This window comes from Callithrix jacchus, chromosome 5 (assembly GCF_049354715.1).
Source record: "Callithrix jacchus isolate 240 chromosome 5, calJac240_pri, whole genome shotgun sequence".
In the NCBI taxonomy this organism is placed as follows: domain Eukaryota; kingdom Metazoa; phylum Chordata; class Mammalia; order Primates; family Cebidae; genus Callithrix; species Callithrix jacchus.
Window position 1 is genome coordinate 66,071,306 of NC_133506.1, and position 26,150 is coordinate 66,097,455.

The window sequence follows — 26,150 nt, forward strand, 5'->3', positions numbered from 1 at the left end:
TTTGCTTGTGCTTATTTTCTATTTGTATATCCTCTTTGATGAAATATCTGTTTATGTCTTTTGCCCATTTCTAAATGTATTGCTGTTTTCATACTGTTAAGTTTTGAGAGGTTTTTTTTTTTTGGTTTGTATTTTTTTTTCTTTATGTGTTGTTTTTTTGAGACAGGGTCTCTGTCACCCAGGCTGGAGTGCAGTGGCACTGTCATGGATCATTGCAGCCTTGATCTTCCAGGCTCTAGCGATCCTCCCACTTCTGCCTCCCAAGTAGCTGGGGCTACAGGCGAATGTTACCACATCCAGTTAATTTAAAAAAAATTTTTTTTAGAAAGACTTAATCTTGCTATGTTGCCACGGGCTGGTCTCAAGCTCCTGGGCTCAAGCAGTTCTCCCGCCTTGGTCTCCCAGCGTTCTGTAATTATAGACATGAACCACTGTGCCTGGCCAGGCTTTAAGAGTTTTTTATATATAATCTAGATACTAGTTCTTTGGCAGATATGTGGTTTGCAAATAGATTTTCCCAGCCTATCATTTGCCTTTCCATCTTCTTACAGGGTTTTTTGCAGTATAAAAGTTTTTAATTTTTATGAAATCCTGTATATCAGTTTTTCCTTTTATGGATTGTGCTTTTGGCATTAAGTCTTAGAACTGTTAGTCCTAGGTCCTGAAGATTTTCTTCCACTTTTTTCTAGGGGTTTTATGGTCCTATGTTTTATATACTCTTTGATCTATTATGAGATAATTTTTGTATAAGTGTGAAAGTTAGGTCAAGGTTTTGTTTCTTTATTTTTTTGCATACAGATGTCTAATTGCTTCAGTATCATTTGTTGAAAAGCCATCTCTACTTTTAATTTTAGTAGAGATGAGGTCTGGCTGTGTTGTTTACATTAGTCTCAAACTCCTGGTCTCAAGCAGTCCTGCCTTGGTACCCCAGATTGCCAAGATTATAGACATGAACCATACCCGGCCCCTTTCTTCATTAACTTAACATCAGGAAGAATTTATCCCACGTTATTCTTTCTCAAAATTGTTGGAACTGTTCTAGATCCTTTGCTTTTCCAGATAAGCTTTAGAATAAGCTTGTCTTTATCTACATAAAACATTCCTAAGTTTTTGATAGCAATTGCATTAAGCCTATAGATCTATTATCTACATAATACCCTCCTAAGATTCTGATAGCAATTGCATTAAACCATTAACTGACATCTCTAAAATGCTGTGGCTTTCAGTTAATGAACATGGTAAATCTCCCCAGTTATTAGGTTGTCTTTGATTTTCCTGGGTGTTTTTTTGAGATGGAGTCTTCTGTCACCCAGGCTGAAGTGCAGTAATGTGATCTTGGCTCACTGCAACCTCCGCCCCCGAGTTCAAGCAATTCTGTTCTTGCCTCAGCCTCCCGAGTAGCTGGGATTACAGGCGTGCACCACCACACCCGGCTAATTTTTGTATTTTTAGTAGAGACAGGGTTTCACCATGTTGGCCAGGCTGATCTTGAACTCCTGACCACAGGCGATCCGCTCCCAAAGTGCTAGGATTAGAGGTGTGAGCCACCACACCCGGCTTTGTCTTAATTTTCATCAGTGTTTTCAGATTTTTAGCATAGAGTTTCTGTATGTTTTGTTAGACTTATACCTGTGTATTTCATTTTCTTTGGTACTGTTGTAAATGAGTCATGTTTTTTGTTTTGGTTTCCACGTGGTCGTCGTCTCAGAGCTTACAGGACTGTGGGTGGAGTAGTCTGAGCTTTTCATGTTCAGAGCAGAGGAGAGAGGAGCAATTGGAGTGTGAAGCTGGAGTCACAGGGATTTGAAAATCAGATATGCAAACAATGTGACCACGAGAGCAGACAGAACTGGATTCAGATCCCAGCTCTGGCACTTACTGGCCTGTGTTATTGGGCAGATCATTCAGCCTCCTGAGCCTGTTTCCTCAGATGTCAAAAAGGAGAATAATACTTACGCAAACCTGTTGTCAAGCTTTGAGATAATGCATGTAAATATTCTTTGCCTAACATAGGTCTCAGAATACCTTAGTTATGATGTCTGGCCACAGTGGAATCATGTCATTCCTGGTTAGATCCACAAGTGAGAGAGGCAAGTGTGCCTACTAGTATGAGCAGCAAACATTTCTTGAACCTCTTTATGGTGCTAATTTTCAAGGATGTGAAGTCTTGACATAGCTCTTGCCCTCAAGGGGCTTATAATTCTGTTGCGGAAACATACTGTATGTGTAAAAATTCCAGGACAAGGTATTGCTGTTAAGTTCCAAATAGATGGGCAGACAGTGTGCATGCATCAAAGAACCTTCTCTGGGGTTTGTTTGCCCTTTTGTACCCTGTCCATTGAGGTGGCTTCTGGATGTTGTTGATGAGAATGTGTGGAGGTGGGAGAGGGTGTGTACAGATTTAGGGCAAGGGTGTCATATGGGAATATGTAATTAATTTTTATACTTTCCCCAGTAAACCATCGACCCTTTTTATGATGTCATGAGGGATTCCTTAATTTTGCAGCTGCTTCCTGATTACGTCAGAGAGGAGCCTCTCACCCCACAGCCTGGAGCTGTACTCATACAAGAACTGGAAACAAATGAAGTGCTGAATATCTAATGGCTTCCATAGGGAGCGCCAGTTCAGACTTCCCAGGCCTCCTCTTGCTAGGTCTTCCTCAAGTATTTCTGACCCCCTGAAGTGTCTTTGTTCTGGAAAGACAGGACATGGCCCAGAGCCAAGAGGGAGGGAGCCTGGGGACTCTTCCACACACATGCACCTCTCTCCCTCCAGGTGTTTGGCAGTCCTGAGTTTCTGCCCCTTTCTTGGATCTCGTTTGGTGAGTCGTTAGTCTTGAGTTTTCAGGATCTTCAGGAAACTGCCGAGAATATCTGTGAGAGTCTCTGACCTGTTCCGGCAGTCTTCACCCCTGCCTGCCCCCTCAACAGCATTATCTCCACCTTCTTTTGATTTTTCTTTTCTTTCTTTTTTTCTTTTGGTAGAGACAGGGTCTCACCGTGTTGCTCATGGTGGTCTCGAACTACTGGGCTCTTAAGCAGTCCTCCTGCCCCACCATCCCAAAGTGCTGAGATTACACACATAAGCGACCATGCCTGGCCTCTTTTGATTTTTTTGCTGCAGTAATTTTTTATGAAGTGCTTTACATATAATTTCTCTTTCTTCAAACAAGTTCATGCTCTTTTAGCTTTCCACTTGGTCTCCCTCATTGTTACCTTTCTCCAGCTACCCTAATTAGCCCTAAATGCTTTAGCTAGATTAATCTTTATAAAATATTCCCTCTTTGCTTCATTCAAGACTTGAGTGGGTGCTCCCTCACTGTTGAGTCAAGTTCATGCACAGTACTTGCATGCCTCAAGCAGTACATGTGGTCCCTCCTGTATCTACCAACTCCATTGCTGTTCGTCTCTTCCAGCCCAGCTTAGAAATGGTCTCTTCTGGCCGAGCATGGTGACTCATGCCTCTAATCCCAGCACTTTGGGAGACCGAGGCAGGAGGATCACTTGAGGCTAGGAGTTTGAGACCAGCCTGGCCGACATGGTGAAACTGTTCGTGCCTGTAATTCCAGCTACTTGGGAGAATTAGTGGGGGAATTGCTTGAATCCAGGAGGCAGAGGTGACCATGAGCCAAGATTGCACCACTGTACTCCAGTCTGGATGACAGAGTGAGAATCTGTCTCAAAAATAAAAGTAAAAATCAAGGTCTCTTTCATGAAACCTTCTTCGATACATGCTAGCTGAAATGATTTTCTTTCTCTCCGGTGACAGAAGCACACCTCACTTCCATCTTCCTTACATTGTCTTGAATTAGAGTTACTTGAATATGTATGTATTCTTCCTGTCTTCCTTAATAGATTATCATCTTCTTGTAGACAGGATCCTACTTTCCTTTATATCCTCCACAATTGGGCACTCAAGGGTTTTCAGAATTAATGGGAAAGGTCATTTTGTTAGGAGATTGAGATTTCCTTTGCCCCCATATCTCCCTACTTTCAGAAGAGCTTTAGAAGAAACCAGTTTTACAATCTTGGGAAATCCGAATGGAACACTGACAATGAGGGCTCCTAGGGAGGAAACACTGCCCTCCACCTTCTTTTGTCTTGTCTTGGTGCATGAGGCTGTTCTTGCATTGCTACAAATACCTAAGACCATATAATTTAGAAAGAAGAGAGGTTTCATTGGCTTACAGTTCTGCAGGCTGTACAGGAAACATGTTGGCTTCTAGGGAGGCCTAAGGAAGGCTACAATCACAACAGAAGGTGAAAGGGGAGCAGGCACTTTACATTGCGAAAGCAGGAACAAAGAGCGGGGCGGTGCTACATACTTTTAAAAGGCCAGATCTCGCAAGAATTCACTCACTACCACAAAGACAGCAGAAAGCCATGAGGGATCCTCCCCCATGATCCAGACACCTCCTACCCTGCCCCATCTCCAGCACTGTGGATTATATTCAACATGAGATTTGGGTGGGGACAAACATTCGTGCCATGTCACTTGGCTATATCAGTTTAGGGAAATGTTATGACTTTATACTCAGTCAGCCTCTGTTTTGTCATTGTGCATGAATAATACTTGGGTGTATTAGTGCCTGATTCTGCTGACTCATTCGTTGCTCCTCAGGGAATGAAATGATGAAAAGGCATCTCTGCTTTTGCTCTGAGATTTTGTTCTTGTCTGGTCTTATACAGCGACTGCTTCCTCTACCTCCTCTTCAGCTAGCAGCTGCCGCAGGGAACTCTGTGGCTCAAGCAGCAGCAGCTGAAAGATGCTCTCACTGCCTACTTCCTGTAGACAGGGAGGTTTTGGTGGGCTGCTCAGGAACTGTGCCAGCCTTGTGTCTGACTTGTAACTGACTCATGAGAAAAGCGGCCTTATGTCAGAAAGATAAGAGCCAACAAATCGCCCCCAGGTGGTGTTAGTTTGGAGGTGACTGACCATTCTTTCCCTTCTTTGGGAGGAGACGGTAGGGAGGAAATTGGTGAGTAAGTAGTCTTGCCTGCATTTTTCTCCAGCTATGAGTGAAGTAGCCGAGCAGATAGTTGGTTCTCTGGGCTAGAATGGCTAGTGCAGCTCAGTGCCCTCTGAATCCCTTCCGCTGCTGTCAGAGTACTAGACTTAGGTCTCATCCATCCTGTGTTTTCTCTTCATTGCTCTTCTTAGGCTCTTGCCAGGAAACAGGCCATGTGCACAAAGGGAACTATGATAGTTCCATGGCTGCCACATTTTTCTGTGACCAGCCAAACTCCATCCCACTGACACTGGTTTCCCTCAAATCTCTCCCTGACAAAAACATGGTACCCTGTCCTGGTGTTGATTAGAAGCAGTGGTTCTGAACCACCATCCCTTGGTTCAGCTTAGAGGGCCCAGGCAGGTGGGCCTGCCTCCCATCCCCTGCTCTTCCCTCTCCACCCCTCCTGCCTCACTCCCATTTCCTGCAGGAGGATGCTTTGCCATCCTGGAGCTGTCAAGCACAGCTTTGCTTTGGCAGCACCATCACACACATACTGGTGGGAGAGGGGACGTGTTTATCACTTTTCCTGGAGATTATCTGTTTAAGCACTTCTCTGACAGTTACAATAACAAGGGCAGTGTGTTGTGTTTCCCAGCAGAAGGACACTTGCTGTTGAAAGATGTATAGCACTAATTAGAAATACATAACATCCGGCCACATGGCAGCCTTCTCCCGGCCGCTCCATTTCCTGATTTCATGCAACTTTGACGACAGTTGGTTTATGTTTTCCATGAATATGTTCTCAGAAAAATGAGAAAGTCTCCCTGTTATATAGGAGGAAGAAGAATATTTCTGTCCGAGCAGGTATTTGGCCATAGAGATAATAGGAGCCGTGGTCACCTGCCCAATTGTGGGAAGGGGCAGAACCAAGTTCAGACCTCAGGTGACTTTCTTAGTAAGAAATATTTCTGTCTGACTTCCTTAGCCAAAACCATTACCCTAAACCCTTGAGCAAGGCTGCTTTTGGAAAGAAGGGGAAGGCTGTTTCACAATGTTAATGAGTTCCTCAGCTCATGTCAGGCTCCTGCTACCTGACACAAAGCCAGAGGAACCCAGGCAAATACCAAGGCAAACAATGCCTTTTCCTCCCCCACCCACATCACTTGTTGGCTTGGCCCAGCCCAACCCTAGGGATATATATGGGCATTCATCAGACTAGGGCCAGTTTCCTAGGTCTATCCCCAAAGTGGGTGGACTCTGGGAACCTAGATGCTGTTTTCCTACCCACTTGTGTAATGGCGAATGCTTTCAAGGAGTCGTGTCTGATGGTTTCCAGCCTGCGGAAGCCCATCCCATGGAGATACTATGCACTTGGTGCGTTTTGCCCTTGGGGCACTGGGCCCAAGTTGCCATGGTTACTTGGATAAATAACAATTTTCTTTACCCTATTAAAAGGACCTAAGGTTGCAGAGACCATGTTTTATTTGTAGCTGTGTGCTCCGTGATACCTTGTACAGAGTCTAGCACATTCTACATGCTGAGTATGTGCTTGAGGTACCACTGAGCCAAGGAGAGGAACAGGCCTTCCAGGAGGTACTCCAGATAACATGGCCAGTCAGAGGTCTGACCAGCACTCAGACATGCTGACCCCTCAATTGTCTGTAAAATCTTCACCTGCTTGATTACGGCAGAGCAGCTTACTGGTTAATACTCCGAATCAGATGGACCAGACACATAAGCAGGCAGTGTTATCAACCTTTCTTCAGGAGGGGGTTGGGGGTGGGGAAGTCGAGGTGACATAACTGTCACCAAGGACAGCAGTCATGAAGCTGCTGCCCTGGGAAGGTGGCTGAGTGCTTTCAGATCTGTACCAAAGAGACTACATTAGTTGCTACCTTGCCTGGTCTCCAGACCTTACTGTAGGAGCCTTTAAAAAAGGACCCCACCTGGAGTCTACAAGGACCACAGATCCCATTGTTCTTAAGCAGTTCATTCTCCCCTTTGAGCCCTAGTCCCCCACCTTGAGCTCTGAGACACAGTCTAGCCCGAGATTGCCATTTGTCATAAAAATAGAAATAGGCTTGGTGAAAGAAATCTCTCCTTGTCCAGGCTAATGAGAGTGTCTTATTGTAGCCTTGTGCTTCACGAAATCCCAGTCTCTTGGAACCAGGACATCCCCCTCCATCCCTGTTAGCCTTCTGAGTACAGGTAACTTCTGCCCAGTTGATGAGGGGCACTAATGTTTACTCAGAGTGTCAGCTGCCAGGCTGTGGGCTCCACTTGTCTTCTTCCAGCTCCCTCTGTTCTGGACTCACTCCTCCTTCCCAGCTCTGTTGCTAGTTAGAGGTGGGATGTCGTCTGGGCGTGGCAGTGGCCTGGACTGAGCCTGGAGGCACTGACAGTGCTGGTGCCTGTGGGGAGGGTGAAGGGGAGAAGTTAGGTAACATTTCTCGACAACTTACATGTATTCCCCTTTCCTGCTTGCCATCCCCCCTCTTCTTGGCTCTTGGATCTTGTTTTCTTTGTAACAGAGGTTTAGGGCCTTAACAGGACAGGAATGAGAATGGTGACCTATTCTAATCACATGGATTGTTACCACTTCCTTAACTGCCTGCCACAGTTGAGTTGGAAAGTTAGAGGGTGACGTTCGGGACCAGTCGGCATCTGGAAGGATGGTGGGAAAGCTGCAATAAAACAATTGCTACACTGATGCTATTCATATGTTGGGCCATTCTGAGCAGCAGCCTGCTGCTCCTTCTTATGCCAGTACTTTCAAAAGTGGTTTGGGGCTGGCTTTGTGTACCCCAATCATGCTTGCTCCTGGGTAAAGATGGTAAGGAGTCATAGGGGTTGGGTTACATCTCCTGGAGTGACAACTTCAGTTGGGCCCCATTTACAAGACTATTGAACTGATGAGAGGGCTCCTCTTGGCTATTGAGGTTAAAATACAGGCAGGGACAGAGATCAGACATGTAGCTAATTATCCTTTTAACACTTAGAGATTCTGAGAGTTCTCCTGTATTAGAGAGGGAATTAACAGATTAGCTGCTGCCAGAGCTAGTGAGCCTGGCCCCTGATTCTGTCTCCTGTGGGTATGTGGTGTCTTCTCCTTGGAGGCTGCGTGTTGGACTGCTGCCTTCTGTGTGTCACCAGCTCCTCTCGAGGTCAGATGACGTGGCTTTCAGGGAAGGCCACTGATGAAGAGTAGGGACAGGTAGGTTTTTGGGAGTATGTCACATAGCTCCCACCAAAGAGTAATTCTGCCCACCAAAAAGATGGCTCCCTTCAGTGACCTGCAGCCAGAAGGAAGTTAGTTAACCAGGCTGAAAAAGTAACGGAAAGAGGGTACTGGTATTGGGAGCCAGATTTATTTTTTAGCAGTAGGGGAAGGAATTTGTGAAAACAAAAGCCAACATTGATTAAGTGCTTATTATGTGCCAAGACTATTCTGCATAAAATTAACTCATTCCATGAAAATAGGTTATTTGTGTCATTTGTGTTTTCTTAGGAGGAGGGACATAGAGGAAGTAAGGATGGAACAAAGGTTGGTGATTCAAGAGGATCATTTTTAAATGTGTATTTTTCCAATCTTAATTGAAGACTGTGCTCCTGTTATACGGTCAACAGACTGAGTTAATGAAGTCTGAGTTCTTGTTACCATAGCTTTACATTATCAGTAGACAGCTAAAGGCAGAGACCATGCAGCTTCAGCTGAAACTGCCCCTCCTGAGGCAAGTGTTTCTATAGAAGGGATGTGGAATTGACACAGGCCACCCTTATAATTTTATCAAACACATACCCAGTGCCAGACCTCATGGTCCGTGCTTCACGTGTGTTTGTACTTAGCTGTGTGACCACTCCAAAGGGGGAACAGCCCCAGTCTTCAGTAAAGAAAAGGAACTCGGTAACTTGGCCAGTGATGTGTGTCTTGTAAGGAAAGGAAAAGTAGCCCTTGTCCCCCAGGGTGCTGAGAGTTTCATTTGCCTCTCCTCAGACTGCTTCTCGGAGGAGTGCCGTTCTGTGATCCAGGAACAAGCTGCAGCTCTGGGCTTGGCCATGTTTTCTCTACTGGTCCGGCGCTGTACCCACTTACTTAAGGAGTCCGCCAAAGGTAAGCAGGAGGAGCTCCCTGCCTGCTGGGCTTTCCAGCTGCCTGGCCTTGTCCAGACAGACTTCACCAGGCCCTGCTGCTTTCTCGGTGTGTTCTCCCTGCAGCCCATTCTTCCTCTTACAACATGCCCTCTTCCTTTTGCCTGCCTAGCCAGTCCCATCGCCTTGTACAGCCTGATCATCTCTAAGGCCCTCTCCTCCTTTTTGGAGCACTCTTTTCCTCCCTCTTTTCTCCTTTTGGTAGTTAGGATTTTCACTGTACCTATGAGCTGCTGCCTGTTTCTGCAGCTTTAGGAAACCAGAAAAGTTGGTTTCCATAACTGATGTTGTGTTTTTCCTGTTTATCTCTGTTTCTCTTTGTGTGGCACTTGGTGAGTTCTGTCACCACTGTGGACCAGATAGAGCAGGTGCTGTTTATAGCCCTTAGGTTGAGACAGTATCCCATATCCTTTAAGGCTGCCCTTAGACGTCTAAGCCTGATTGCTGTGCAGTATAAGGAACGGCTGAAGGTTAACAACTGCCTTTTTAGCTCCTAGATCAATATTAGTGAGTTAATGAGATGCCACTATCACCCCATGCCACACCAGCTCTGTGAATGTCCCCAGCTTCGGAGGCTGCCTTTTTTTTTAAGGACAGAAGGGCAACTTTTTATTTTGAAATTACTTGAGATTTACAGAACAGTAGCAAGAATAGTGCAGAGAATCTTATGTACCCTTCGCCTGGATTCCCCAGTTCCCATTTTACCATATGGCCTTAGTTCTTCTTTACATGCACATATACTTAAAGTTATTACTTTTTTTCTTCTGAACCATTTGATTTTAAGTTACAGAGTTGGTGGCCGTTTACCCCCAAATACTTGACTTCATATTTCTAATAATAAAGATATTCTCTTAATAACCATTCTCAAAATTGGAAGTCAACATTGATACAGGACTATCATTGAATCTACAGACCTTATTTAGTTTGTGCCAATTGCCCTAATTCCTTTATAGCAAGGGGGAAAAAGCTTTTTTCTGCTCTAGGATCCAGTGCAGGAGCACACGTTGCATTGGGATGTCACCGTGTCTCTTTAGTGTCGTTTAATTTGGGATGGTTTTTCAGTCTTTCTTTGTCCTACATGTCCTTGTCGTTTTTGAAGAATAGAAATCATTTGCACAGTGTCCCACAATTTGGGTTTCTCTGATGTTTCCTTATGATTACATTCAGGTTATGCAGTTTTGGCAAGAACTCTGGTGACATCTTGGTACTGTGCTGAAGGAAAGCTGGAAGGGTGGGTTAGAGGCCAGAGTAGAGGCTTCAGCCAAGCCACAGGTGAAGTCGAAGCAGTTGTGTCCAGGGGCAGACCCAGTACACCGGTTCTCTCTTTGTCCTGCTTTTCAGAATCCTCTTAGGTGCTGGAGCTGGTCCTCGCTTCTGGGCCCAGGTTTCCTGTGGACTTGGTCTCCCTTCCCTAAGAGCTTGCTGTCGTCCCAGCGCCCCAGGCCTCACTCGGGGGCTACAGCAGACATAGGCCCAGTTCTCACCCTTTGCTTCTGCAGCTCAGCTGTCCTCTCCTGAGGACCACGATGACCAAGACGACATCAAGGTGTCTTCCTTTGTCCCGGACCTGAAGGAGCTGCTCCCCAGTGTGAAAGTCTGGTCAGACTGGATGCTCGGCTACCCGGACACCTGGAATCCTCCTCCCACATCCCTGGACCTGCCCTCACAGTGAGTTGACCTGCCCATTGCTTCAGCACCACTGGCCTGGACCCGCCCGTGTTCCCGCAGCTCTCCTCTTCACCCTGCTCTCTGTTTCTGCCCACAGCCTGCTTGCTTCTCTGTTCCTTCTTTATTTGAACTTTTTAAAAATACTTTCCCTGTTCTCTGATGTTTTAGGTGATTTTTCCTGTTATCTAGGCTTCCCCCTCCCCTCACACTCTCTTTTTCCTCTCATTCTCCATGTAGTTATTTGTTCCTGCTCTCGCTCCCTCATTCTCACTCACCATCTCTGCCTCTGGAGGCTGGGTGTGGGTGTGTGTGTGTGTGTGTGTGTGTGTGTGAGAGAGACTTTTTGTCTATTTCTTTCTCTATTAGTTTTTCTATGCATCTTTTTAATTTTGTTTTTGAGACAAAGTCTCACTCTGTCGCCCAGCTTGGAGTGCAGTGGCATGATATTGGCTCACTGCAACCTCTGCCTCCCAGGTTCAGCCTCCCAAGTAGCTGGGATTGTAGGCATGCACCATCATGCCTGGCTAATTTTTATGTTTTTAGTAGAGATGGGGTTTCACTATATTGGTCAGGCTGGTCTCAAACTCCTGACCTCCAGTGGTCTGCCCTCCTCTGCCTCCAAAAGTGCTGGGATTATAAGTGTGACCACCATGTCCGACCAATATATCAGTTTGTGTCTGTGCTGATTCTGGATCTGTGTCAGTCCATGTCTGCTTTGGTCCCATCCACATCTGCGTCTGTGATTATATGTTCCTGGATGTCTGGGTTCGTGTCCATGTTTGTGTATAACTGTGTCACTCTGTATTATGCCAGTCTGGGTCTCTCTGTTGAGGGGGAGATTTCTGTGTATGTGGGTCTGCCTGTATGTGCCTGCTTTGCCTTTTACCTACCTGCCTGTCTGTCCTGGCCTGTCTCTGCCTGCCTGCCTCTGCCTTTCTTTTTGCCCCTGCTGTCATCTGTCTCTACTGTGTGTGTGGCGCACAAGCCTCATCAGGGGTCAGCATACCATGCCCCGCAAGCTAATAATGGTTTTAAAAAATCAAACGAGTACTATTTCATGACTCAAAAAATTGTATAAAAGTTAGATTTTAGTGTCCATAAAGTTGACTGGACTATAACCATGCTTATTTGTTTACACTGTGTCTGTGGCTGATTTCACACTACAGAGCAGAATGGAATAGTTGCCACAGGCAGTATGGTTCACACCACCTAGAATATTTGCAATCCAGCTCATTACAGAAAAGGCTTCCTGATTCTGATCTCTGTCCATGTTTTATGTGTCACATTCTTCTTTGTGTTAGTGTCACTGTGTGTGTTCATGTTTGTACAATAGTATCTTCATGTATGTACATGTAGGCTCCATCTGTTCAGTCCTGTTGACTGTTCATCTCTCCCTCCTGTTCCCTTTAATTTTCCCTCCCTCCCTCCTTTCCCTTCCCTCCCTCCCTCCTTTCCGTTCCCTCCCTCCCTCCCTCCCTCCCTTTCCCACTCCTCCTCTTCCCTTCCTCCCTCCCTCCCTCCCTCCCTCCCTCTCTCCCTTCCTTCCTTCCTTCTCTTTTCTTTTCTTCCTCTTTCTTTATCCTTTCTCCTTCCCTTCCTGCCTTCCTTTCACAAGGTCTCACTCTGTCACCCATGTTGGAGTGCAGTGGCACAATCACAGCTCACTGCAGCCTCAACTTTCTGGGCTCAGGTGATTCTCCCACCTCAGTCTCCCAAGTAGCTGGGACTACAGGCATGCACCACCACGCCTGGCTAATTTTTTGTATTTTTTTTTTTTAATAGAGACAGTGCTTTGCCATTTTGCCCAGATTGGTCTTGATCTCCTGGGCTCAAGCAGTCTGCCTTTCTCAGACTCCCACAGTACTGGGCCTCTCTTTCTTCTTATCTCTACTCTTAGTGTCTCTGTCTTTCTCTGTTTCACCCCTGCCCCCACATTTCTCTTTCCCTCTTCTTTTTCTTTCCCTGCCCTGCATCCTCTGAGTTGTGATCTTCAGCTGCTTCTATGTACCCAAAGCCCCTTCATGCTCTGGGTTAAGCATTTATGTGTGTTTTAGAACAAGCATCCTTACCCAGTACCTCATGATTTATCTCCAGTCTTCTATTCTGGAGAGAAATAATACTGGAGGATAGATTGTGGAGACCCTGGCTACTGTGGAGGGAACTTTTGGGGAGTAGAGAAGGGAGCTTGTCTGGCTTGGGGACCAGCCATGTGAGTCTCCTGGAGTCATGGGTGACCTGCAGAGGGAAGGCTCTAAAGTATATATTTCTGGGCAGCAGTTTCTGTGTGGATTGTGTGGTCTTGACTTTTCCACCTTTCTTTCTAAAGGTTTGCACTGTCCTCACCTCAAGATGCACCCCTGGACTGTTATTAACCTCAGTCTCCCCATGCCCTCCCCACCTCTAGCTCTGTAACTGTGTGGATGGCACTCACAGCATCGGACTGTTCTCTGCATTCTATCTGTGGGCCTCCTAGGTTTCCAAAATGCACTCCAGGCTGAGGCCTTGGGGCCCCAAGTTGTGCAGCTGGGGCCACACAAAGGAACTCTGGATCTGCCGGCTAGGGGAAAGCTGTTTCTCAGCAGTGATCCCCAAAGAGGTAACATGTACAGCCTCAAACTTTTCAGGCTACTCATCTGTAGTGAGGACTAGGCAATTTGCAGTTTTGAAAAGAAAATGCCAAGAAAGGACTCAGTTCTCCAAGTGTCTAAGCTACTGCTTCTGAACATGTGCAGGGGTCACTGAGTGTCCCTTCCTTCCTCTCGGGTCAGGAGACTGGCCATCTGTCCCTGGAGCCTGGGCCTTCCCTGGGTCACCTCCTTACAAGCACAGGTCCCTCAGACAGGATTCACACAGCCCCTGTTTACCCATATCCTGGGCTCTCTCAGGCAGCATGTCTCACTTCATCCCTCCTCCCTCTCTCACTCCCTTTTGGCTTTTATTTGGCTGAGGAAATGGAAAGCTCACACAGGAAGTGCTGGGCCTCATTTGCTTGAGATGCTGAGTCTGTTTTCTCTTTGGATGCTGCAACAAATGGCCCGTTGCCGGCGCTGTGAGCTGCTGCCCATCTTTGGGCAAGGGCTCAATCTACAGCCAGGCACGTGGTCCAAGCTACAGCCATCCCCGGCTGGGCTTCACATTCTGGGCTACAGAAAGGCAGAGGGGGTTGGGACATTTGAGTCATACTTGCTTAGTCTTTTCAAGCTTCTTCACAAGGAGGGCAAATCTGACCAAATAATATATTGTATTTAATTGCCCAGTAAATACGTTACTATAGCTGTGGATATCACTTACTTTCTCGTGAAGCCAATCTGGGCTAGAGAAATCAGTGTAATAGAGAAAAAAGTCTCCTTCTGTGCTCTCTCTCTTTCTCTCTCCCTCTCTCTGCAGTTAGGATCAGCAGCTGGTTATCTCTGGAATGCAAGTTTAAGCTTGAAAGAGAGGCTTTGCTATCCTGGGGCCTGACCCCAAAGCATGGCTGTTTAAGGACTGGTGTCCCTTCAGCTGAGCAATCCTGGCCTGACTGCTACTAAGAGTAGTCCTACCACCTACCCTTCAGATCAGAGGACTGGAAAAGCGGAATAAGACTAAGACTTCACCTCATTTCTTTTGTTTGCCATATTCTCGTATGGCTTCCTAATACCCACTAAGCAAATACTCTGGTTGAGAGATTGGCAAGGTATGGTGGTTCTGTGGGTTTCAAATTTTATCTTAGGCCCACCAATCTTACATTTCGAAGAGGCTTTTCTTTTAAGGTCATAGAAAATAACACACCCCAGTGGTTCTGTAGATGTCAAAACTGTAATCCCGTGACACTTGTAAAGTCCTTGTTGCTGCTCTTCATTTGAAGGGTTTAGAAATGCTCCCAAGGGAGTAGTAAGGAAATTGTGGCTATTCAGTGCCCCTTCTTGGCATGCTTTCATTGCTGTTTGCCTGCGTTTGTTCTTTACAAAGATAAATTTCTCTGATCCTAAGATAAGGTGACCACAGAGCCTATATTTCCGACAAAGAGGAAGTCCCCTTTGCTTTTCCTCCAGAAACCCCATTTCCAAATGGCCCCTCTGACACGTTGGACCCTTGTTTCATCTCTCTTCCTTCATTCCTCCCTGTCTTTCCCTGTGCAGTTAGAGAATCATTGCACAGCGTCTTCCCCTCCCCTAGGGGAATTCCAGCGTTCATCATTGGTTTCCTTGGTTTTCTCCTCTTCGCCCATGTTCCTCTTCTTTCCAGTCAAATCCACAATAGCAGACTTTCTACACTGTCTTTCACAGTGTAGACAGTGTAGAAAGACATGTGGAACACCTAGGATGAGGATGACAGACTATCATTGGCACTGCAGAGTGAAAAAGGCAGGATTGCTGGGCATTTGTGCCTTCCTTCACTGTGGCACCAGTTAGATCTGTGTGCTAGAATCAGCATCCATGGAAGTGATTTCCCATTTGTACCTATTATGGATAGTTAACAAAATGGCTTCATAATCCCAGGAGATGGTTGGTATCGAGGATTACAGCAGGGTGTGGACAGTGGCCTGGGGCCACTGTGAAAGACAGTGTAGAGTGCTTTGGTCTATTTAGAACAGACTACTGTGTTTGGAGGGGCCATCTTGTTGCCCTATCTGCTAGCATAGTTTGTGTTTCCTTCCATACCAGGCCTCTGGTGAGAAGGGAGAGGCAGCTGCACCTCACTTCAGCAAGTTGAACACAAGGAAAGTTGTGCTGGAGAGGGGTAGACCGACAGGCCTCATGAACCTGAGCAGAGTGACCCCTTGCATCCCAGGACCTTTGGCAAGGCTAGGGCAGTGGGACAGCCTACCTCATTTCAGTCTCTGCTGAGGCCAAATCTTCACTTATCCTGATCTCTAGTTCTCAGTAAGTGAAAGAGTCAGGGGACTTTGAGAACATCCAAACCTAGCCCAGCTGTGGCAGTTGGTTTATTGCTTTCAGCTGGTACTTGAACCCAGGTCCTGGTCTTGGAGGTTTTCCCAGGTCTAATCCCCAGAGCCTTCTCTGCAGCTGTATGACACTGCGCTGACCCCGAATGAGGATAGGAAAATAGAACCAGTGCCAAGCCAGAGTCTCTTTTTCATTTGGAGTCTGGCTGTCTGCCCATGACCAGGGTTACATAATGGGAAACATAGCTGGGGCTCTGGAGAGCCCGCGTTTCACCAAGCTGCCCAGACCTTCGCATTCTGATGCTATATATCTTCCTAATTGTAGCTCGGATGCATTTATCACACTGTTGGATTGGAGTACTGTTTAAAGAAAACAAAACTCTAGAAATTCTTGTACTTGCTGCTTTTCCATGGTTTGTCTTACATAGTCTATAGAGCACCCTGGAAAGGTTCGTAAGGAGCCCTCTGAGGTATTGTCACATAGGGAGAAATAGGGATACATAGGGCATATGCAGTAAGCTAATTTCCTCAGGGAGCTTACATGTGTTGACTCTGTAGATGAGATATAAATGCTCAAGTTAAAAAACATATAGTTCACTCACCTTCACAGGGCAGCTCTGAAATAAGAACTAATCCCAAGTCTCATCGGCACCCCTTCAAGGACGCTTAATACGTCTTCGCAAAAGGGCATTTTAGGAGATCACTGAGTAATAGTCCATCAGCACTTCCCTGAAGGAAGTGGTGGTGACTGTGGGAAGCCCCTTTGCTACCCTGGCTCCCCACCCAGTCTCCCTGGCTCCGGGTCGGGGCGTTAGCACTACAGCCTGGCACCAGGGGGTTCCTTTTCCTCCAAGTGCTGAGTGTGGGGCACACGTGATCTCTCCCATGGCAGGAGCCCCTGTCCCCTCCCCACGCCTCCCATAGGGCTCCTTGTGAGAGGAAGGGGTGTTGGCCTAAGGCTCCAGTCTGACCCCAGCAGGGTACAGCAGCTGACCCCAGGGAGAGTACTTTCCATCTCTGAGCTGAGGTTATTTGGGTCCAATGTGTGCTAAACTAAGATGTGTTGGAGTGGTTACAGCTAAAAGTTTGGAGAGGCAGGAACCGTGAGAATCCGCACCAGGGAGGCCGCCGAGGGCTCCACTCATGCCGTGGAGATGTCAAAATCCCCTAGGGGCTGCTCTTTCCCAAAGATGCAGTGCTGATGGGTTTAACACACCATAGTGATATGACAGAGGCTATACATATGAGTGTAGCTTTGGAGAACCGAAATCAAATAAGGCACTGACCCCGCAGAGATTGGGACAGTGTATAGTAGAGGTGCTCTGAGACTTGAGAAATCCTGGAGGTTGTTGTGACCTATTGCTGGCCATAGGGTTCCAGCTGCACTGCTTAAAACATGGAGAGGTTTCTGTTCTTGCAGGAAGGCAGGATGACTAAGCTTCAGAATTTGATTTGCCCTTTTGGGCAGAATTGATTTACAGTGAGTACTATCCCAGAGGCCCAAGTTAACTTGTTTGTATAAACTAGAAAGATAGAAGGGACTATCCTCACACCTAAGTCTTACACGCTTTAGTGGTCATCCGATAAACCTCATTCTTAGAGGATGGCATCTTCCTGCTCACGTCTTAACTCCTGGAATGGTGATGTTTGATACCTTTGTGTCTTCTTTGTATCATGTGGCATCTAGATGACACATTGCTACTAGAAATTTCAGGGAGCTATCGAGAATTCTCCCCTCTATATCCCAACTCAGGGCCTGCCAAGCTAGTCAGCACTGGGATACCACAGTCCAGTCCTTAGCTCACTGCAAACAATTGGCATGACATCTTGGCTTTCCAAGAGACGTGCTGAGCCATTTCAAGCCCAGGTATTATTATTTTAACTCTACCATACTTGTTGGATTCAAGTTCATTCCTGCTATTAGTTGCTCACTTCCTGTGGTTTTCTCCAGTGGAGTGAGAAGTTCTTCAGGGTAACAGTGGTCTTATGTTAGCTTCTGACTCTTACATGGAGAGTCGTAGGCTAGGCTGTAATGGCCCACAGGGAAACAGTTTGAAAAGGTGGATACTGCATGCCTTCATCATGGTTCTCTTGTTATAGCCGTTTGTCTGTCTTTGTGTCTGTACCACATGGTCATCCTCTTTTTCAGCTTCCTTGTGCCTAGCTTCTGTGCCATCTTGGCTGTGTTTCCAGATCCCCTTACTCTAGGAACCAGAAGACCCAACTTGTTTCCCATCTGTCCTGCTTCTCTGATCTTCCATAGCTCGGAAACACAATGCACGGCTTCTTCTCACTCAGCTCTTTCCGGGTTTGTTCTGCAGCTGTGGAGTCTGAATGTTAGTGTTTAAACAAGCTGGTATTACACAGGAAATGGCCACCTCCACAGGCCCCAGCAGGCTTGTAACATGGGGTCATTGTACTTGATATTAATCACCAGTCAGCTTGTTCCCCCACTAAAATATGAAGTAGTGTGTGAGTGCTTGGTCCTCCTTAGACTTGCCAGAAAGATGGACTGAGTCTTGGTCAGGCATTAGTGCTCCACTGTTTTCAGACTCTCTCCTCCTCTCAGTCCTGCCCCAGTGGAACTTTCAGAAAAAGTCCTACCTGACCCCTTCCCCATGAAGCTGGCAGACCGCCTTTCTGAGTTCTGGGCAAGAAGGTAGATTATTGCGGTATAGCACGTCTCACCTGTTATACCGTAATCTGCCAGAGGATGCTGTAGTTGGGTAACATCTCCTGCGAGAAAACCAACATTTTAGGAACACAGAAACCCACTGCCCCTCTGAGAGCAGGGCTTCTCAGTTCCCTGGGCTTAAGCTCCCTTTCCACAGCTATTTGCAGAACTAACCCCAGCCGGAAGGGTTAATCTGACTCCCCAGTCAATATCCCCCAGACAACCAGCCAGGAGTGTGTGTTGGTTTGTTTCTGTGAAATGTGTTTCCCCAGTCACCTGGGCTGGCCTGGGCTGCATTGTATCGGCCAGCAGCTGCACTGCACTCAAACTGACAGATACATTAAACTTTGGAATTCTGAGGCAATAAAAAGTAAATTAACTCTTATTTTTTTCCTTTCCTAGTGGAGTAAGTGAATGCATGTCTGTAGGGAAGCAAGTGAGCCTTGGTTCTGAGTGCATACTTCTAACTAGTCACTGTTGGTTTGTCCCAAACTAGGATCTGGCTTTCAGACTCCAGCCAGGGGTCTGCTTTCCTGGTGTGTGATGTGTTCTGTGGGGTTGAGCCAGTGGGTCACCTTGCAACTGCTGATCCCCGCTCACTAATCACACCACAGCTGCTGAGAGACTCCCTTGCCATCATCCTGGGAGCCATAAACAGACTCATTGGACACGGTTTCGTAGTCTGTGGCTGCTTTGTGTCTGCTTGAAGAGTCCACTCTATAGTGGGATGTCATGGGCTCTGGGAGTTTCCCTAAAATCTACATTGAACCAGAACAAACCGGAACGACCTGCCTGAGCCCAGAGCACTCTAGAGGGTCCATTTCTAATCAAAAGTCATTTCAGATTATTTGAAAAACCTTTGGGGAAGTTATTTCCCAAGCATTTCCAAAAGATTGGCACCTGTTCATAGATCCTCATCGCCACCCAAATTTGACCTTTGGCTTCTTGGCCCAGGCCAACCTTGAATCATAGGGTCTAAGGGCTGCTGTTGGGTGAAGGTTAGAAGGTGCTTCTGGATGGGATGAGGAACTAAAGCAGGAAGAAGCTAAGCTTTTCCCCTTCTACAGACAGGAAATCCTATGTTCACCCACAGAACTGACCTCCAGCCCAGAGGCCTGACTGGGTAGGCTGAGGTGATGTTGCCCAGGTTTCAGGAATTACCTCATCCTTTTGCAAATACCTTAACTTTTGAGTTTAGACATCTCACCTAGTTTTTCAAAGCACCTTTTCCTTTTAGTTTCCTGACACTTCCTCACTCCTGTAGAGAGTCACTGTGTAGCCTGCGGGTCTCTGAGAAGTTGTGTTCCTGTCCGTGGTGTTCAGTGAAAGGAGATAACTGAGGATGGGAAATGTGAACTTAGTTAGGGTAGTCCCACTGAGATACCAGAAGAAGGCAGCTACTCAGCATCAGAGTACAAGACCAGTCTGAATTCACCAGAGCAGAAATGATGAAGCATATTGTATATTTCCTTGGTTCTGCACAGCCTAGCTTGGCTCTTGGACCCCTTTTATTTATATTTCTGAGTTGGGAACTCAGGGCACTCACTATGTCTTTTGGCATCAGTTGCTGTCTTACAAATCAACATTGAGGTAGTGATTCTCATCCACCTTATTTTTGCAGCAAGTCTTAAGGTTTTGGTACAAAGTGGGTGGTAATGGGCAAAAAGGCATATGTGGGCAGGGGTCCCTAGTGGTGGCCAGCAGTCTCTGGGAGGAGTCAGTTTTGGTTTATCTGAGCCTTAGGGGACAGGAGAGCATGGTAATGAGAACCACATGGTACCACATATTTCTTCATCTTGGATCCAAGATGGTAGGGGTGGGAGGATGAGAGAGGGATGTGGGGCCTCCCACTGTGGCAGCCGTGGGTAATTTTCAGCCGCCTCTCTCTGGCTGGGGTTGCTGCTGCCCATACCACTCCCCAGCCCCCAACTATATCCTGTAGCAGCCTTGACCTGCACAGCACCAGCCAGGGTCCCCAAGCCAAGAATTCAGCTGGGAGACTTTTCACCTTCTTCCTTCTCACTGTCGTCTTTCCTGTTTATTTTCCAAATTGCTGCTCTGCAGCCGAGCAGTGCCTGTTGGCCAAAGCTCACCAGTGCTGTGGGATCAGACACAGGCAGTGGGCTCAAGTGGCCAGCAGGGCACTGGGGGAGGAAGCGGGGAACTGGAAGAGCCTCCCTGTGCGTCTCCCATGGGCAGTACTAACCTCGGAGGCGGCCCTGAGCAGCCCTATCACATCCGGTGCTTGTCTCTGCAGCCGGACCGGAGGATAAACTATCAGGGCTGTGGGGCAGTGCATCATTCCTCTTATTATTTTCTCCTCTGCAGATGGGGTCGTGGAAAGTTCAGTTCCTTTTAACCCTCGAAGTTCTGTTTATTCTACAGCTGGTAGCCTGAATGCCGCGTTTCCCATTACATCACAAAGGAGCTCAGGCAGATCTCTGCACAGAAACGTGTTGCAACTGTTTATTTTTTTCCATATTTAAACATTTCTGACAGCCAAACCCGGCTGAGCCAAAAGATGGAGCTTTGTGAATGAGTCTGGTTGTCGGTGTCTGCGCTGAGAGAGGCTTTAGAAAAGTCGTCTCTCCGGTGATTCTTCCCAAACATATTCTTTTTCCTGGGTAAAGCCTGTGAAGCGAGTTACTTCTGCAGTACACGTGTGTTGATTATGTGCCGTTGTGTGATTAATGGGGCTGTGTTCCGCCTGGTTCCCAGGACACACTTGAAAACAAGATGTTTCATTTCATTGCCTTTTCCTAGTGCAATGATTACAGTAAATAAACCAGCGCAGCCTCCTTCCACCTGGAGCCAGTCAGGGAGTTCCCATACCTCTGCTCCACTTTCTCCCGCACTGTCACCTTTCGTGGCATATCCCTCGGATGCTTTCTTTTCTGCCATCTCCCAAAGATTCTTAGTCTCCAGGAGAAACAAATTGCTTAGATCTGAGGCCCCTCCCTAGTAGGACTCATAGGCAGTAACTCCACTGGGGAGATTCCAGATGATTCTTCTGTGTTGTTTTTATTGAGAGGGTCTCATTGTGTTGCCCAGGCTGGTCCTGAACTCCTGGCCTCAAGTGATCCTCCCTTCTCATGTTCCCACAGTACTGGGATTGTAGGCGTGAGCCACCACACCCAGCCCAGGATGATTCTTACAGCTCTCTTTACATACTGCCTCTTGCCACTCTACCTCTTGAATCTAATTGTGAGGCTTTTCTTTGTCATTCTCCTGTACATCTCTTCTTTCAGAGTACAACTTAGCATCCATAGGATACTATCTGTTCCAGACTCCCTGGTTAAGTGCCTCTCTGGAGAAGAAAGCCAAGTCTGTAGACTTGGCAGTTCCTATATCTTTACCACAATTTGTAGTATCCCTGGGCAGGCAAGAAAAAAAGAAAAGAAAAGAAAAAAGTTTATGGATCCTCATCACCCACCGAAGTAGGAATCTGACCCACAGTCGATTTTTGACAAGTGATGGTGACAGAGAAATGAACCTTTTTTTTTTTCCTTTTTAAAATAATTCTACCCCAAAATTTCAGTTAGGGAGAGCCAAACTTTGCAGTTTCAAGGTTTCTTCTCAGGTTCGATCAGGACCTGGTGATAGCAATTAGGACAGCCAGCCATACCAGTTTGCCCAGGACTGGGGGAGGTTTCTGGGGATGTGGGACTTTCACTGGTAAAACTAGGACAGTCCCACACAAACCAGAATGGTTGGTCACCCTGTGTCCCTGTATCTAACCTTCCACAAATGAGAGAAAGGAGAGGCATGGAATGGCTGAAACAGCACTGATGAAATGTGTAGGAGGCTTTACCTTCCTGTGAGAATGTTGATGGCCCAGAAATGAGGTTGACTGATTGATTGATTGCCTGCTTATATATAGGGAAGAGAGTTCTAAAGCATTGTAGGAGGAAAATCTGCGTGACTTTTTCTGTATTGTGACGAGACCCTCCATGGCTGTGGCTGGAGGAGGAGAGGCTGGTGCTCAGTTCCTGTCTGTATGGCATATACTGGACTGGACAGCAGTGGGGAATTCTGGGAGCACCCTTGGGCACTGGGTGTCTTTAGTGTTTGAGTAAGCATCTCAGGCACACCGTCTGGAAAGATGACAGGACCCTGTATTAGTCAACTGATTCTCTAAATTCTTTTTCCTCTCTGGTGAGGATTAAAAACTCCCCCTAATCAATTTCAACTTTGCGTAGCTCCACATACACATACCTCAGATTGGTGCCTTGGGCACGGTTTTGTTTCCTAGCATTTGGGGTCTGATTTCCTGGCAGATGCCAGCCTAGACAACATTTGCTGCAAGTACCTCCCTGCTCACAAGTACTGAAAATACTTTTTTTGACTGGTCCCTCTTTAGAGCTGCTCTTTTCTTACCTTATTTCTCACAGTGTTGCTGTGGATGTGTGGTCGACGCTGGCTGATTTCTGTAACATACTGACTGCAGTGAATCAGTCTGAGGTGCCACTGTACAAGGACCCTGATGATGACCTCACCCTTCTTATCCTGGAAGAGGATCGGCTTCTCTCGGGCTTTGTACCCTTGCTGGCTGCCCCTCAGGACCCCTGCTACGTGGAGAAAACCTCGGACAAGGTCAGCGCCAGGCCAAACATCCCTCCCCATTTGCCCCTCCTCTTAATTCTCCAGACTTTTTTTATTCTTGGGAAGTTTTCTGTGCAAATGGAACATGATTAAGTCATTGAGAAGGGTGTTAAGGGAAAATATCGACCTTTTAGCCGCTGACATCTAGCTCTGTGTCCTGAAAAAAAAAAAAAACCCTCTCGACTTCCTTTGGTGTGTGTGTGTGCTCGCTGGCATGTTGTATATACGATCATTTCCTCACTTGTTTAAATAGTGCAGCTTGTGTTGGCAGTGCTCTCACTCAGCTCCAAATGGTTTGCATCATGCTTAAAGCACCCTCCTTTCTCCCCGCTTCCTTCTCCCCCCACCCCCCACCACAAAACTCTGCACTAGGAAAACAGCCAGGGCTTTTTCCCTTCTCTAAGGAGGAGAGTGATAAATAGGTGACTAGAGAGAAGCAGACACCATGTGTTAACTTAGGAAAAAAAAAAACTTTGAGGAACATGAAGCATTCCCCGCTGCCTGGTTTCTATTTTCCTTCCTCTGAGGACTGTGTTTTAACCTGAACGTTTTTCTTGCCTGTCTGTTTATAGAAAACAAAGCCCATTCCCTGTTGCACTGATGGGGACTGTGGAGCTCTTAGTCTGTGCTTAACAGTTGGGTTTTAAGCCAGGTAAAGAGTAGAGTAGTCCAGTCAGCTTCACAGTTCCCACAATAGCAGTTACTAGGCTGGGGAAGTAGCACCCACAGATCTTGGGAGCAAAGTGTGTGTGGAGGAGGCAGGGAATACCCTGTGACTAATTTCTGCATAGGAGTTAGCATCCCATCCCCTGCGAAGAAGCCTTTGGGGAGGGTTCCACAAACGTCTTCCCAGGAGAAGGTCTTTAGACCTAGATGAAGTCCAAACTAGGGACACAGGTAGATGTTTTAAAAAAAAAATAAAAATTCCTAATGTGAACCACAGCTATGAGAGACTTTATACAGAATATAAAAGTTTAAAAACTTGTTCTTGGCCTGTTGCAGTGGCTCACACCTTTAATCCCTGCACTTCGGGAGGCCAAGGCGGGCGGATCACTTAAGCCCAGGAGTTTGAGACCATCCCAGGCAACATGAGAAACCTGTCTCTTTAAAAAAAAAAAAAAAAAACCTTATCTTTGGTATAAAAGAGTATTTCTTCACTATAGAAAATTTGGAAAACACAGGCAAATAAAAAGAAAAATTACCTGTCATCCTTCTTTCTACTCAGACTAAAAGCACTATTATTTTGCAAATCATATTTAATTTGTAGCATACACACACACTTTCATTTTTAGTAAAACTGGAGGTCATATTATATATTTATATGTAGTATTTATTTGGAGAGAGGTTTCACTCTGTTGCCCAGGCTGGAGTATGGTGGTGCAATCTCAGCTCACTGCAACCTCTGCCTCCCAGACTCAAGCGATTCTCCTACCCAACCTCCCGCATAGTTAGGACTGTAGGCACCCACTTCAATGCTTCAATAAGTTTTGTATTTTTTTTCTAGAAATGGGGTTTCAGCATGTTGCCAGGCTGGTCTCAAACTCCTGAGCTCAAGTGATGTACCTGCCTCAGCCTCCCAAAGTGCTGGGATTATAGGTGTGAGCCGCCATGCCCAGGTGTATATATTATTTGTAATCTGCTTTTTTCCTAATATTTTAAATATATTCTTATATGGAGTCATTTTTATAGTTACCTAGAATTCTTTTATATTCCAAGATTTCTTTAACCAGTCTTTGCTCTATTGAACCAAGAGAAGGTTCCCAACTTTTTTACAGTTATAAACTGTACAGTGAATCAATTTCTCATATCAGAATTTTAGCATATATTCCCTTTGGTTAAATTGCTTAAGTAAATTAAGGTTCTAGACATTGATACGTCAAAAACTCATACTCTTTGGATGCATTTAATGGCTACTGGGGCTTGGGAATCAGAGAACCTCTCTTTCCCAAGAGGAATACTTTATGCCTTTCAAACAAAAACTTAGAGTGAAATTCTGCTCTTCTAGTCTCAGAATGGGAAAATCATGGGGATTTGTAGTCTGTGAGGCTGAGTACAGCTAGCAAGTTGTTTTATACTTGTGGAAGATGTTGAGTTAGAAGAGAAACTGGATGGCCTGGCTTGGGCCAGAAAATTTGGAAAACACAGGCAAATAAAAAGAAAAATTACCTGTCATCCTTCTTTCTACTCATTCTCTTCTTTTGTGATCATGGGGTGGTCTTGGTTCCAGAGGATGCTTTTGGGAGTTTGCTATGGAAGCTGTCTTTAGTGTGGGACAGGTGCTGACTAGAAGGGCTCTGATGAGTTTCAGATTTCCCATGCCCCGTCTTCCAGCTTTAGTGTTGGGTACCATGCCTGCGCACTGGCTCGAGTAGAACACAGAGCCAGCAGAGCAGCCCTCAGCCTAGGTAGTGATCCACAGGCTACCTAGGGTGCAGTTGCAGGTCAGTGAGACTCAGGTAGGTCTCCACGTCAAGGACTATGAAATAGGTATGTCACACCTAACATGTCCAAATTTAAACTCCTGAATCCGGCCCTACTCCTACCCGCCAACCTGGTCTTCCTTTACTCTTCCCCATCTTGGTAAATGGCAGCTTTGATTTTTGGGTTGCTCGTGTCAGAATAACCCTCATCAGGGTTATTCTTGCTTCTTTCTCACACCTCCATATCAAATCCATCAGCAGTTAATGTCTTCTTTACCTTCAGAATACATAAAGATACAATTCTGTCTCACCACTGCACCCCGGTTCAGTTGGTTGCAATGCCTTTTAACTGCTTGCTCTAGTTCTTTGTCCCTTCAGGCTTTTTTTTTTTTTTTTTTGGAGGCAGAGTCTCTCTGTCTCCAGGTGCCAGACTGGAGTGCATTGGCACAATCTTGGCTCACTGTAACTTCTGTCTCCCGGGTTCAAGCAGTTCTCCTGCTTCAGCTTCCCGAGTAGCTGGGACTACAGGTGTACACAACCATGCCCAGCTAATTTTTGTATTTTTTGGTAGAGACGGGGTTTCACCATGTTGGCCAGGATGGTCTTAATCTCTTGACTTCGTGATCCGCTCATCTCAGCCTCTCAAAGTTCTGGGATTACAGGTGTGAGCCACCACGCCCAGCCTCTTCAGTATATTTAAAAAATATCAGTAAGATATGTCAGTTCTTAGGTCAAAACCTTCTGATGGTTGCTCTTCTCACTTAGAGGCCAGAGTTTTAACAATAGCCTACAATGCC

General features: G+C 46.3%; 1 protein-coding gene across 5 annotated transcripts in view; it reads left to right on the plus strand.

The window, feature by feature from the left end:
• Positions 1–26,150, plus strand: part of SMG6 (SMG6 nonsense mediated mRNA decay factor) — a 236,877-nt gene that overhangs the window by 118,770 nt on the left and 91,957 nt on the right. For all 5 annotated transcript variants that reach the window (XM_002747809.7, XM_054255590.2, XM_035299378.3 and 2 more), the window contains 3 exons: positions 8,947–9,063; positions 10,601–10,769; positions 22,723–22,924. In XM_002747809.7, coding sequence (XP_002747855.4) covers positions 8,947–9,063; positions 10,601–10,769; positions 22,723–22,924 — 488 coding nt within the window. The remainder of the gene's footprint in view (positions 1–8,946; positions 9,064–10,600; positions 10,770–22,722; positions 22,925–26,150) is intronic.